Source organism: Trichechus manatus, unplaced genomic scaffold, assembly GCF_000243295.1.
Source record: "Trichechus manatus latirostris isolate Lorelei unplaced genomic scaffold, TriManLat1.0 scaffold00019, whole genome shotgun sequence".
Lineage (NCBI taxonomy): Eukaryota > Metazoa > Chordata > Mammalia > Sirenia > Trichechidae > Trichechus > Trichechus manatus.
Genome location: NW_004443955.1, coordinates 9,079,116 through 9,094,185, shown reverse-complemented (window position 1 = coordinate 9,094,185; position 15,070 = coordinate 9,079,116). Strand labels below are relative to the sequence as shown.

Sequence of the window (15,070 nt, the reverse complement as noted above, 5' to 3'; positions counted from 1 at the left end):
TGGAAACAGCTTTGTCACCTACCTGCCTGCAAAAAGGACTTCTTTAATCCAGCCAATGAATGAAGGTGTCATCCAGAAGTTCAAGAGTGGATTATTGGGCATCTTTCACTCTCAAATTAATGATTTCTGACTGCAGTGTGTGGACATTTCAGGCTTCTTTTGATCTTAAAGATGCAGTTTATGCTTCTCCAACAGCATGGAAGGATATTAAAGGATGTCACCCTATGAGGAATCGTAACAAAACTTTGGCCAAGTGTTATGTTTATGACGTACTTGTCAAAGGGGGAGGAGTTTGAAGGATTTAATATAAAGAAGTGTTCCTGAGGTTCTTAAGTATTAATAATCAAATTTTACCAACAAGCTACACCAGAAGAAATAGAGGAACTGATTAACAGAGCTATGGATTGAATAAACTCTTTAAAGTATATTAACCCAGGGATGCCACAAGGAATGGATGAAGAAAAATGTGGGAAAAGAAAAGTAATTTAGCCAGGCATCAGGTTATTAATTGTGTAACAAAGTTTACTATATTTGCTAAGGCCAAGTCATGACACTGCTGCAGAAGTCATGAATTTATACACTGGACTGAGTCATTTTTATGAGAAAAGAAGTAGCATTAAGGACTGGTCTGTATCATAAGTAAATTTAAGCGGGAATCAAAGACACTCTCCTACAACCCATATCTCTTGAAACTTCCATTTCAGCTACTCTCTTGAAACTTTAGGTGAGAATATTATTGAAGAGAACTTTGATGACCACAGTTCTGGAACGTGATGATGATCCAAAGGAACAGTCACCTGACTAACAGTGTAAGATCTACAAAACTATATTTAGACAGTGAGTGAGTGCTCTTTATATTAAGAAACAAACTTTAAAAACTGTATTGTTCCAGCCTAAGTTACAATTAGTGTACATATTGGTAAGAAAAACTGAGTTACAAATACTTTTGTTTTCTAATTTCTGGAAATATGGTACTATAAAAGCTGTTTAGCAAGGCATCATTTTTGTAAATCATCACTATAGTGTTGATAAACAGCTTTTAAAGTAATGACAGAGTACTTATACCATATGTGTCTGCAGATACTGTGTATTGTTACTTAATTTTAATATATTTATAATACAGTGATACTGGCATATACTTCCATTATATAGGTTATTTAAATTACTATCACGTGTCTTGAGGGAACAAAGTATAAAAATCCAGTAAAATTAATATTTTTTCATAAGATTCCCATCCAGACCATGCTAGGGTGAATGGGTCTTTCATTATAAATCTTGGCTGACATATTTTTCTTCCTTGAAGAATGGGAGAACACACGCCACCACAGTAAGTCAGTGTGTGGTCACAAACCCACAGACACCCCTTCTTTTTTTCCTCTATACTACTAAAATCTACTAAAATTAAATTGATTTATTAAAATTATACTGCATATAAACAGAATGTGCAGAATTACATGATCATCTGGAATTTTCCTTGGTGGTGTTATGGCTGACAAAGACATACGGATAACTTTACTTTTACAAAAACTATCTAGAATATACCTGCCCTTTGGACAAATGCTTATCATCCTTTCATGAAACTTAGAAATAGCATATCAATACTTTGATGATCTTAAGTTTTTAACCACTTCAGCTTTTGCATGAAATCACATCTTGCCAGAAAAAATTATGCTTTTCAACTCTTTTAAAAGGTTTTCTAACAGTTTTCTTAAAAGATTACTTTAACCCAAGCTACCAATTAATAGAGGGGAAGAATCTGTCTTCCTTCATCATAAAATACAAGCCAAAGTGATTCTAGGTAAAATATTTGACATGACCCTTATAAGCCCACGTTTACAGCTGCTTATAGGTTTTTCCTCATCACTTGTCAAAAAATAATTTGACAAATGTTGGTTCTTTTATATAGTGCTTACTTCTCTAACAGCCACGAAGCTAACAAGTCTACAATCATTAAAGCTCATGTACTTGGAGGCTTCTGATAAACAATAAAATTCACACAATGTAAAGTTAGTCACAATACTTAATATTTTCATATTTACCTGCATTGTGGTATTTTTTCCCAACATATTCAAATGCAAAGAGTAGCTGGAGGTCTGTTGGCTGGGAATAATGAGCTATTGCAAGGCATACCTAGGAAAAATTCTACATTTAGAATTTGATTTTAACACACTTAAATGAAATGTACAACAAGGCCTTGATCTCTGGGAGCATCTGCAGGTAGTGATTTATAGAGACTTACTTATATGTTCTTCTGTTGATCTAGAATGCGAAAGAGCCTCGAGGCCAGGTGTCTGTATTCATCATTGTGCCCCCAAGACACTGCTTCATCTTTAGTTAGCACATATTAAGTATCCAATAAGTGTTTGGTGAGTTGAATTTTTAGAGGAAAGTAATTTTACTCAAATAAATGAAACCTGAAAGCTAAACAAGCGTTCTATAAAAAGGAAGTAACATACACATTTCTAAAGAAAAGTAAAAAAAGTTTCATTTTTGGAGTAATATAATGATTCAATACCAGCAATTTGGAAGGTTTAATACAGGCATGACATTTTAATGTTCATACCTCACACATTAAAAAATCTAAACCTAACAGACAAGACACAATTACAAAAAAACCTTAGCAAGAAACCCGAAAATACGTGGTTGGTAAAAAGAGGTACATTTAAAAAACTGTGTTTAAGTAAAATGTCTTGAGACTGTGCCCTGTAGGGGGCAAAACAAAGGCTTTGGAATGAAACAGGTCAAAGTTTAAATCCTACTCTGCCCCCCACTTGCTGAGTAATTTGCATGAAGTCAACTCATCTATCTCTCCGAGGCACCGTCTGCTCATCTGTAACAAGGAGACAATACCTCTGGCTGTGGTAAGGGTTAGTGATCTTAATGTGTGCCTGGCCTTCCTCCACACATGTGGGATGATGGAAGGGCTCTGTGCTTACAGAGCCCTGGGCTGGACTGTGGGGGATATTAACACTCTTCAGTGAGCAAAAAAGAAAGAAGTTTAAGACATATGCTAAGAGAGAAAAGTAGATGAGCTTACTCAAAAAGATTAAATGCCATTTAGAAGGTAAAGCATTAAGCCAGAATGATATACTTTCAACAGTGAGCGAGCAAGCAAGTAAAGTTTAGTTAATTGTTAGTTCCTTTCAAATTAAAGATGTTTGGGGTGGGTTGACAAAAATTCGGTTAACCAGTATGTGTCAGCTTGCTGTTTAAAATTTAGTTCAAAAGTCATCTATAGAATAAATGTTTCCCGTCTTACTAAATTAAAATATACAGCATACAGGACGGGTATTAGCAATTACTATTAGCTTTGACGAAAAAGAAAATGCTTTCTGAAATTACTGAATACCTCAATTTTCTCAATGTCTACAGGGGAGCTTTCTATGAGGGTCCCACTTACAAAAATTAGAAGATGGTTATCTACACTCCCATTCCTAGTCTGTTCAACAGTCCCTACCTAAAGCACATCGTCTGGCAGCAAAACTACTTAAATCTCTCTCTTCGAAAAAGTCCTCATCTCTTCCTACTTTCCTGGGCACCACGTTTAGTTGATAAGCACTGTAGCACTTTTCTCTAGAACACTGCTCATATTTGTCCCAATTCTCTGCACTACTATAGTTGTACTCTTTAAGTTGTACTCACCTTACGGCACCTCCGTGGGCTTCCCTACATTCTAAAAGTCCACAACACTTAAGAATTCTCTTCTAAAGATGTAATTTTGACCAATCACTTTGTTCCCCTGATAATCTGCTGTGGATCCCAGATACCTGCATAATAGATTAAATCTCCTTATTCCTGATTATCCACAAAACTGGTTCTTCTCTACCAGACATCTCTGTTACCTTCCCAGTATTCCCCCCAGTAGCCTCTGGTTGGAGAAACACGTTTGCACACAGTCTATCTGACTCAGCCCAGCCATCTCCTCTGCTACTCTCTTTGCTTGGGAAATCCTTCTACTCCTCCCAGCCAACTATGCCTTCTCTGTAATTCACACCTCTGTTCTAGAATGCTCTCTTCACCAGCCTTCCTAGACCAAGTCAATTTTATGGTATTTATCCCAGAAACCCTTCTGTTCTTTCTGCATAATAACCGTTCCGATATAAAGCAATCTCTTTAGTGAATTGTGCTATGTAGTTGTACTTTCAAGGTATTCACCTAATAGTTATGAGCGTGGATAAAAAGCAGGCCATAGGTGGTTCTTTGTTTAACTCCTACCATTAAGGTCAGTTCCTCAAGGGTAATGCATGTCTCTCATTCATTCAACAAATATTTTCTTAGCATCTACTATGTTCTAAGCCCTGGGGATGCAGCAGTGAACAAAACAGACACAGATCTCTGTTCTCATCAAGCTTACATTCTAGAAGGGGAGACAAACAATAAACAAGAAAAATATAGTTAAGTTAGGTAATGGTAAGTGCTAAAGGAAAAAAAAACAAAGCAGGGAAGGAGGATACGAAGAAGTGTTAGTGAGGGAAGAGGAAGCAGGTTAATATTTAGAGAAGAGACCAGGAATGGCCTCTGTGAGCAGACATGAGGAAGACCTGCAGACCTCTGCACTGTATGAGGTCTCTTCAGTCGCTTCCTAAAGGTGCCTTGTGCCCAACAGTGGGTGTACTAAATACTAACTGGCAAAATTAGTTACTAATATATTAAGGAAAATGCTCCAAAGCCAGTAATACTAATATATTTCTTTCTCTAAGACATTTAGAAGACAGTCACAGGTCCTGGTTACGCAAAAGAAATTCACAGATCATTGAGAGTGGAATATGCTTTTTTGTGGCTATGAAGCAAAAATCAAACAAAGCTTACCTGCTAGCTAAAAAACAACACAGCCCATTTCTGAAAACTCTTAAAATAACCTCATATTTACAAAGACTAGACACAAATGAGTGTGTCTAGTAGTATCTATATTTAAAGGAGACTATAAAAAATATTGTGAAACTGAAGTTTAACTACTTGCAAACTGGCTGATTTTTTGGGGGAGGGCACAACTTGAACTAAATTTGTTGTTGTTCTATAGTGTAATTATAAGCGTGTGTAATTTATTTTTGTATAACCTAAGTAAAGGGTTGGTGCCCTGGTGGTGCAGTGGTTGACAGCTTGGCTGCCAACCAAAAGGTCGGCAGTTTGAATCCACCAGCGGCTCCTTGGAAACCCTATGGGGCAGTTCTACTCTGTCCTATAGGGTCACTATGAGTAGGAATTGACTCCACGGCAACGGGTTTGGTTTTAAGTAAGGGGTATCTCTGCATACACAGACAAAGGCACATACTAACTTGTGTATCTGGATTAAACTCATGCTGGTATTGTGGAACATTCTGAGAAGAGGAAGACAGGCCAGTGCTCTTTTCTTTGCACTTCTGCACACACTATTTCAAAAGCTTATGTCCACTTTCCCAGCTTCCATCACTAATCAGAGTTTAAAAGACTTGAAGAGTAGGTCTCACTTTCATGTAAAATTAAATATAATTACTCCCCAAATATTAAATTTTTTTAAGAAAAACTTTACCTAAAAAAAAAAAAGCCTTTCAAATAGTTCATTTGCCCTGGTTATCATAGGAAATAAAGAAAATCTTGGTATTAAAGACATTAAATTATGGTAAATATTTTATCGGGAAAAAAAAAGTAAACTCAAACTACTTTTGGGCCAATTTTTGGACCAACATGATATTCTTGTCTAGACAGAGGCCAGAAGTCCCCACAGTGCTCGTTTCTCCTCTCATGGTACAGCACTAAAGAGGCTCAAACCTCACCAAGTTCCATCCATTTGCAGGCCACATCCATTCCCTGTATTACTGTGGGTCTGAAAGCCACCAAGAAGGAAGTCAGACACAAGGGAAACAAGATAGTTCTGCCTGAACATGTGGTTCACAAGGGTCAGCTAATTCTAGAATTAAGTGAAGACAAAGGATGTATATTTAACTTACCATCCTTTTTACATCTTTTTAGCATGACAAATCATTAAAAGCAATCTTTTTTCCCCTCATTTTTAAGCATAGGTTCTTCAAAAGGAAATGGGGGCTCTGAGTTGCTAAGGCTAGATGTCCAACTCTGCATGATCAAATTCCACCTTTATATAAACCCTCCACAGATATCCTTATTTTGACAGCCCAAGGATAATGAAGATGAGTGTTTACGGATGCAGTTGCACAGAGAAATCTATTTTTTTCATAACACAAATTTGGCAACACCAACTAGACTACCAGACTGCTTCAAAACAGCGTTTAACAAAATGTGAACAAATTCAGCATCGTAAGATTTCATTATCTCAAACAGAAACACAATTGTTTTCAGTACTTCAAAACTAATCAATGGTTTACTCCCTCAGAGAACTCTAAACGTGTATCTGGTCATTCTAAAACAACTTATACAATCAAAGCATTTTCCAGAGAAAACTCAGTATTCAAAGTTTCCAGAAGGTAGAAGTGAGCTGTAACTTCCCAACTGTGGCCCAATTTTAGATGAAAAACTTTCACTTGAAATAAAAGAATATGCCAGAATTTTTGTTTTTAACTCTCAAAGCCATTAAGCTTTGGTAGTCACACACATGACTTAACTATGAGTTTGAAAAAACGTAAATCAGGGAAAAAAAAATTCTCTGTATTTCCACTGCCTCTATTTTAGTTCTGCATTTTTTTTTTCCTCTATGACTGTACAACTCTTAAGATATCTGGACTGAGGTAACATTTTAAAAATTTTTTTACTTTAAGACATTGGGGAAAGGATTTTTGCCAGAAACATGGTCTTAGGAAAAGGGCATAAAACGCGGACTTGCCTGTTTTGTGGCGACATCTCAATGAGGCCTCCCTGCTCACTCACCAGCAACACAATAAACAAGGGCTATGAGTCGGAATCGACTCAACGGCAATGGGTTTGGTTTTTTGGTTTATTCTGAATTCCCAGAGCACTTATCTGTTTTGTTCATTTGGCAACTAATCATTTACGTGGAAACCTCTTTTCTGCTGCTACTTTACACTATTATTTAATTTTCATTTGTTCATACTTCTTCTCAACTAGGCTTAAGCTCTTCAGAGCAGGAAACTGTATCTTATCCTTCTTTCTGTCTTGAAAAACTCAGCACACTGCCTCACACATAATAAACGATCAACAAATACTTTAGACGGCTCAAGAGCTAAGTCAAATAATAATGGTTCCCACTTAAGATGACCTACTGAAATGGTGGCATCTGAAAAATACAGTGGAGGGTAAGAGAGATGCAAACTTTCTGAAAAAATACTGTGCCAATTGTATCAATTTCTTATTTAAAAAACATTCTGTCTGAACACAAGTTCCATAGAGTACCAACTCTTGAGAGGCTACACTGCTTGAAGCTAAAGGTTTTTATCAGTAGGTTCTTGATGCTTTGGCGGATTAAATTACAAGTATATTTTTTAGGAGAGTAACTTGGCTAAAGCATTTTATATACAGTTTATACTTAATTAATTCTAAAATCTTTCTTTATAAGAACAGGTATTTCAAATCGGTAAAATGCCAGAAGCACAAACTGCAGAATCTAACAGCTGTACGGGGCCTTAAAAGCAATCTAGTTAAATTTTCAATAATGCAGTATGCTGACAGAAGGTTTTCCAGGCTATGTGAAAATTCTAGCCATAGAGGCCACCATCATTCTGCCAGACTGTCCTAGTGGTTACACATTTGCAGATACGCATCTTATGTTTGCCATCCTGTGAAGACACGGTTGGTTCTAGCCCCCAAAACAAATCTACCATCTCCTCATGCAAGTATATGAAAAACAGCTGAGTTAAGATCTCTTGATAACCTCATTTTGATATCAAAAATTTTACTGCAGTAAGTCTTAACCATGGAAAACAAATGCACCCATTTCTCAGTAGTGCAAAAGCTGCCTCACTGTCAGAAAAGCAAGTTTCTATTCCACTAAGACATCATTCCTCTATTCCCAATATATGGGAGCAGACTTTCTCCTTGAAATTTGTTGTTATTCTCTGCTTTGCTGCACTGCAGACTGGAGCAGAAGTGCATTAGGTCTACCAGCTTCACTCCTCTGCCAAAGCCAAACATGGAATCAAAGAAGTGGGGATGTTTCCCCATGAATTTTACTTCACAAGTAGGCAGTAAACATTCCCTGTAAAGTGGGGAAAAATAAGGCAATTTAAAATTTCCTAGCTTTTGATTGTCCTTGTCAAATATCACTCTAATCAATTCATTAAAATTTCTTTAACCCATTAATAATTACTAGGCCCTTCTTACAACTACGCATTTACCTAACTCTCCTGTAACTTCAGTCATAGTTTTCAGTTTGTTGGTAAAGTTCTGAGGTACTGAACTAAAAAGTCTTACCAAACTTCAATTATAGCACACCTGACTTCTCAACCTTTTTAAGCAAGAAAGAAACTAGCTGGCAATGGTTTTAATTTAAAAGGTAAGTTAATTTCCATGGGATATTCTATTCTTTAATATTTTAGGAGCTATTAAAATTACATAGACTATTTTAAAACAGCCATAAACTAGTCCAAGCAAATAGTTCTATTAGCTTTGACTTTACATAAGGAGATATCTGATGGTGACTTTTTTTAACAAATGTGAGCAACTGAGAAATGAGAACTTCCATACAGAACTGAAATTGGTAAAAACAGTACAAAACCCAGAACTTGATAAAACTTAACAGTATTACCTTTTTGGCACTTTCGGGGCCTGACTCATCAAAGCGGAATCTGACAATTCTGAAATCTTTACAATAAATAATTAACTCTGTTGGATTAAATTTTAGTTTCTGGTTGGGGCCTAGGACTTTCTGCTTCCTCTTGTGGTCATTTACTGAAAAAAGACAGAAAAAAATTTGTAAAAATTTTTGTTATTCCAAAAAAAAATTTTTTTTTTTGTTATTCACTCTTTAGTACCCACTTTCTAACAAATCTGTAATGAAAATAATTGGAAGGCTATCCATCACTTGAACACTATTTGTCTGGAATATTTGTCTATAGTTCTTACAGCTTTGGAGAGTCTTTTTTTACTTTGCTTTTGAAGGTATTTTAAATTGTTCTTTGTACAAGATCACCACCATCTGGATACATTTACTCATTAAATTTTTAATTAAAAAGAGGATAAAAACTCAGAAAATATAAAAAAAACTATACAATCTACATCTCCATTTTAAAGTAATTTCTGAACTTCTCCCTCCTACTTTCATAATGTTCCTAGGACTCAAAATAAGGGGGGGGGGTAGTAATTCTAGAGAAATAACATTCCGACTCAGGTATTTGAGAGGTCTTACTCTTCGAGTACCTTTTCCAGAATCAAGTTTTATACACGCTGAGTAAAGAATACTACATACCTGTGACAATTTGTTCAATACATGTTAAAGGGACATCATGTTCACCAAGAAGAAGGTTTTTATAATGGAATTTCTACAATAAAAAAAATATATTCATGTTAATTCTCTTCCTAAAATTCTGGTAATAATAATAAAAGCCTTACTTCTAAGTGTGATGAGAAACTGTGATGACTATCTCTAAAAAGAACAAAAAGTCTTTGCCCACGCAGCTATGACAGCTCAAAGGACACAGTATCTTAGAACACACCTTAGTAGTAAAGCAGGGAGAGAGAGAAAGAAATATATGCTGTGTTCATGCTCTCTACCTTTCTCCCCATTTTTTTTTTAACAAATGAAATTAGGTTAAAATGTACACAACACCATTGTCATATCCAAGATATGTAATATTGTCAACCACTTCAGAGGCAAACATTTGTATGTCTAGTTCTGCTTAAACTGTCACCAAAATAATAAATAAAAGGGGACTCCTAAAGTAATCAGATTTTAATGGCTAAAATCATGGCTTGATTTGCACAATGTGGAGATTTTAGAGCAGAACATAACTCTATCTTTACAGAGCAGAAAGTTACGAGAAATAAAAATCTTTAGAAGCAGCTTTCGATAAACTATAGCTCATTTTTTCCCCACCTGTTAACAAACACTTTATGCCCATTTTCAAACTGACATTATTAACCTGCCATCAGTAGGATACTGGTTTAAGTTATTTTCCTACTGGTGGTACTAGATTTAAGCTATTCCAGGTATATGCTTCTCATTTACAGTGAAGTCTGGGGTCAGTGAAGCTAAGAACAAAGGGAAAACCCAAGTCTACATCCAAATATGCTTGTGTCTCCACATACTGGGTATCTGCAAATGCCTTAAATTTAGTCTAAACATACCTACTGAAGACTGCAATAAACACAAATACCTAGTAAATATTATGGGAAATTAATGAGTGACCATATGAAATATATTTATATATAGTTATGCCCTTCAATTCAAAGTTCATGATTAATATCCAAATATTTAATTAAAGAATAATTACTATTGTAAATGAAAGATTTAGGGAGAGGAAGTATAAAATACTTTGGAAGTCAAAATAGAAAAGAGCTTAAGAAATTCAGAATTTTTAAGTCAATCAAAGGAATGTCTGATTTTTTAAAAAACAAAACTGCATGGAATTACAGTAGTCCCCCCTTATCCGTGGGGGATACACTCCAAGATCCCCAGTGGATGCCTGAAACTGCACACAGGACCAAACCCTGTATGTACTATGTGTTTTTGCTATATATACATACCTACGATAAAGTTTAATTTGTAAGTGAGGCACAGTAGGAGAGTAACAACAATAATAAATAACAGAACAATTGTAACAACATACTGTAATAAAAGTTATGTGAACATGGTCTCCTCTCTCTCAAAAAATTAAGTTTAGAACTTTCACCTTTTCACTTAAAGAAAGCACTTTACGGCTTCTGTTTGGCATATCTGAATTGCCACCATCACAACTCTTGCACTAGGTGGCTATTATTAAGTAAAATAATGGTTACTTGAACACAGCTCTGCAATGCTGCAACAGTCAATCTGATAACAGAGATGGTTAGTGAGTGACCAACAGGAGGGTGGCGGATACAGCACAGATAGGCTGGACAAACAGATGATCCATGTCCCAGGTGGGACGGAGTGGGACAGTGCGAGATTTCATCACGCTACTCAGGATGGCATGCAATTTAAAACCTATGAACTGTTAATTTCTGGAACATTCCCTTTAGTATTTTCGGACCACAGCTGATCAAGGGTAATTGAAACATGGGAAGCAAAACTGTAGATAATGGGGGAATACTGTATTGTTTTCCAGTAAGATTATAAAAGAGTTACTAAAGAAAAACTTTATTAATACTTTTTTCACTCTATACACTAGAAACTAGGCTTCAATTTTTTGGAAAAAGACCTGATTAGTTAAAAATATTGTAAAACGTGTAGCATTTATAAGATTTTTTGCTAAATAATTTTTTTTTTATGATTAGTAAATAAGGATATCTCTGTTTTCATAAGAAGGTTAAAGGAGCTGGAAGCAAGGAAATAATAACTCCCTAATTGAAAAGGACAAACTACCAATGCTCACAGAGGATAAACACAGCAAAGTGACTTAAACCATCGACAAACTCTATTCTTCACGTTCCAAAATTCTAAACTTTATTTTGCATTTTAATATAACACATATCCAACAATAGACTGATTATTATACTTGTTCCTCACTTACTATCTCATTATCCAACATTGCACATTTACAACAGTGAAACATCGACTATCTATTCTGTGCATTAATGATGTATGTCTGACAGTAACGAACGCCGAGATGCGAGGCGAGAGTAATGCTGGCTGTGATGGTTAAGGTTACCTGTCAACTTGGCTGAGCCATGAATCTCAGTGGTTTGGCAGTTACGTAACGATGTAATCTGGCAGTTATATAATGATATAGTCATCTTCCATTTTGTGACCTGATGTGGCCATCCTCCATTTTCGCATAACAACCTGGTCTTTGGAATCTAACCATACCACTAAGTGAGGAGTGGGTGTAATAACGTCATTATCATTTTTCCTTATCTGTGATTTATACAATAATATGTGCTGCTTAGAGTTAAGAGCTTTGATATAATTACGTAGTGTACAAATAAAACCCACCTGTAATGGCATTGGATCTTCTGTAATAAAGGAAATCTTGAAGTTACTGCATATCAACTTTCCCCACAAATCATACTGACTTGTGTCTGTTGCAATGCATTTTCTCACAAAATTCACTTCATTTACAACAATTTCTCCTTCAAAAAAGAAAAATAACATTCTGTGAGCTTTAACTACTACTATAAAATGTCCACAGTCACTTAGTGACCTAGAACGAACACTTCATGATGATGATGATGATGATGGTAAATAAGAAGTGACACTAGGTTCCAGGCACTGTAAGTGTTCTACCTCCTCACAACAGAGACAATAAAAACAAGAGGTTGTTTTCCACTGCAAGATACAGAAACTGAGGCAAAAAGAGCTCTGGGGGTCTGAGAGGGTTGAACCAGAATGGCGGAACCCGAGCCTGCACTCTTAACTACTGTACTACACTGCCTCTCATTATTTATATATTAATATCTAATAACACGGAGGAGCCCTGGTGGCGCAGTGGGTAAGTGCTCGGCTGCTAACCAAAAGGTGGGCAGTTTGAACTCACCAGCCCCTCTGTGGGAGAAAGATGTGGCAGTCTGCGTCCATAAAGACTTACAGACTTGGAAACCCCATGTGGCACTTCTACTCTATCCTACAGGGTCACTATGAGTTGGAATTGCCTTGATGGCAATGGGTATTTAATAACATAACGCTATAATCTTATTTCCACAGTGACACTTAGGAATGCACAGAAAATGAGGCATGCACAGAAATACATGTTCTTTAGAAGGGGATGTCACACCCTTGTGGGAAACAGAAGGCTCAGGACAACACCTGGGTTTCTTCAGCACACTCTTTACCACTACTAGCCTGTGAGAGACTACGGCTGGCTTCCTCCGTTGTGCACACGCAAAACTGTAGGTGGACCTGCCCCGTTAAACATGGTACCTGCTACACACCACTCCTTTCAAAGAAATGTTAAAGGTCTGTTTTCCTGTTTATTTGTGGAAATGTGATTAGCTTACATTAGCTGTTTTATCAAACACAGGTGCACATTTACCAAACACAGAAGTTGCATATGTTACTGAAAAGTATTCTGGAGATGAAATAAATTACACCCTCTCATTTAGAGAACTGTCTGACAGAATATTTAAAATGTGTTTTATTAACACTTGACTTGATTTCCCAAACCAACGTCTCTGACTCCTTTTGTAAGGAATGAGAAACAGAGTTTAGCTTTAACCTCAGAATTAATAATGTCATCTATTTATTTTAAAATATAGTCAAGAAAGCCACATCAAGTTTTCCTGTGTACTCAAATTATAAATTAGCTGGCAATCAAACTTTAAAATATAGTTTTAGAAGTTAAATGGGAAGATTAAAGAAATACAAGAAACCAAAAGTTATAAGGTATTCTGAAAAAAATAGTTTTCTAGAATTTATTTTAATCTTGCTCATCATTGAACCTTAATACCTAAAACTCAACGAGGTCTAAGAACATTTTTAAGCAATCAGGCTCCAGGGTCACAATGATTAGGGTACTGATATGTTGCCTAGTTCTATCACTATAAAAACCTTCAACAGTGATGGACAGTAACTGGTTTACTGATAATCCCCAAACACCTAAGAATTCATGAAGAATGCAATCACAGTCTTGAACCAACCCTTCTCTTAACAAAAATATAATAAATTTGAGTTGCAACAATAAATTCTATTTAAAGTTCTTGAAAATGCACAAGGCTAGTTTTAAGAACAGCATCCCAACGTTTACTTGCAGAGTTAATTCTAATCTGCTCACGTCAAATCCCCAGCTCAAACCACTCGAATAATTTTCCATTCTGAAGACAAGTCTCCTCCACATGGCCTACACAGCCCTGCACGTCTAGTCCAACACCACAAGCCTCCTCATCTCACTGCTTTGCCACCGTGGCCTCCTTTAATCCTTTCTACTTACCACACTCGTTCCACCTATTGGGTCTTTGCACATGCTATTCCCATTTCCTGGAATATCCTTTTCTCTTCCCTTAGCCTAACCACTTTCTCAGGAATTTTTTTTTTTTAAACCTCCTGCCTAGATTAAATCCTCTATCAGAGCATCGCATACTTGTAATTCCTAGCACTTATCACAGCTACAATTTTGTATTTATTTTTTTCATTCATGCCTGTCTCACACTCTAAAAGATGAGGGTAAGGTATAAAATGGACTGACTTATGTTCAACGCTGAAATTGTAGTGCCTAGCATGTGGTAAAACCAAAAAAAAAACAAATCCACTGCCATCATATTGATTCCGACACACAGCGACCACATGGTTAGGTGCCTATTAAATGAGTGCTGAAACATGACCGAGTGAAATCACTTCACTACTTCTAGATCACCAGACCACCACTGGCTGGACAGAAGTTGTTCCAGACAGAATAGCAACTAATAGCTCAATATGGTCCAGCAGGTTAGAAGATAAGGACTATTTCTAAACTTACATGAAGTTAGAAAAAATCACAGAACTACACTGCTTGCCTACCACATGCACAGAGAGCTGGAAGACCTACCAATGGGAGTTTCTCAACATTTATCTTTTCTGATTCTTTCCACACCTGTAAGCTAAGAAAGTGGATGTTTTCCTTAATATACAGACTGACTCAGAGAGGTTAAATCCCTGTTCTAAGATCTTAAAACTAGTAAGAAGTAAACCTGAAATTTATAAGTAAGTGCCCTGACTTCGGATCCAATACTTGTTTCCCTAGACTTAGATAAAATAAAATGTACTTTATTGATGCACCAAACCAAAAAACCAAACTCACTGCCGTTGAATTGATTCCGACTCATAGTGACCTTATACAGCATGCATCAAAATTTAAGTTTCAAAGTACTGGTTTTAATTGGATTCTAATTAGAAAAATTCAATTAAAAAAATGACAAAAATACAGAGAAACTTGTTAAACAATTCAAAAACATTAACATTTAAATCTTCTATAGTTCCTTAAATGTGGTGTTTACCAAAACCTATGCTGCTGAATATCCAGCCCTCCTTCTCCACCAGCAAATCTTAGCTACCAATTACAACAGGGCCCTTAACCTAAAAAAACTAAACTAATTACACCCATTTCAGGTAGTTAAC

The 15,070-nt window shown here is 36.2% G+C and overlaps 1 protein-coding gene across 2 annotated transcripts in view; it reads right to left on the bottom strand.

Moving 5' to 3' along the window:
* MTMR10 (myotubularin related protein 10) overlaps positions 1-15,070 on the bottom strand; it is a 73,737-nt gene that overhangs the window by 36,627 nt on the left and 22,040 nt on the right. For both annotated transcript variants that reach the window (XM_023727857.1, XM_004372632.2), the window contains exons 3-6: positions 11,978-12,114; positions 9,314-9,386; positions 8,654-8,796; positions 2,040-2,130 (exon numbers count right to left, since the gene is read on the bottom strand). In XM_023727857.1, the coding sequence (XP_023583625.1) occupies positions 2,040-2,130; positions 8,654-8,796; positions 9,314-9,386; positions 11,978-11,989 (319 nt within the window). In that variant the 5' untranslated portion in view covers positions 11,990-12,114. The remainder of the gene's footprint in view (positions 1-2,039; positions 2,131-8,653; positions 8,797-9,313; positions 9,387-11,977; positions 12,115-15,070) is intronic.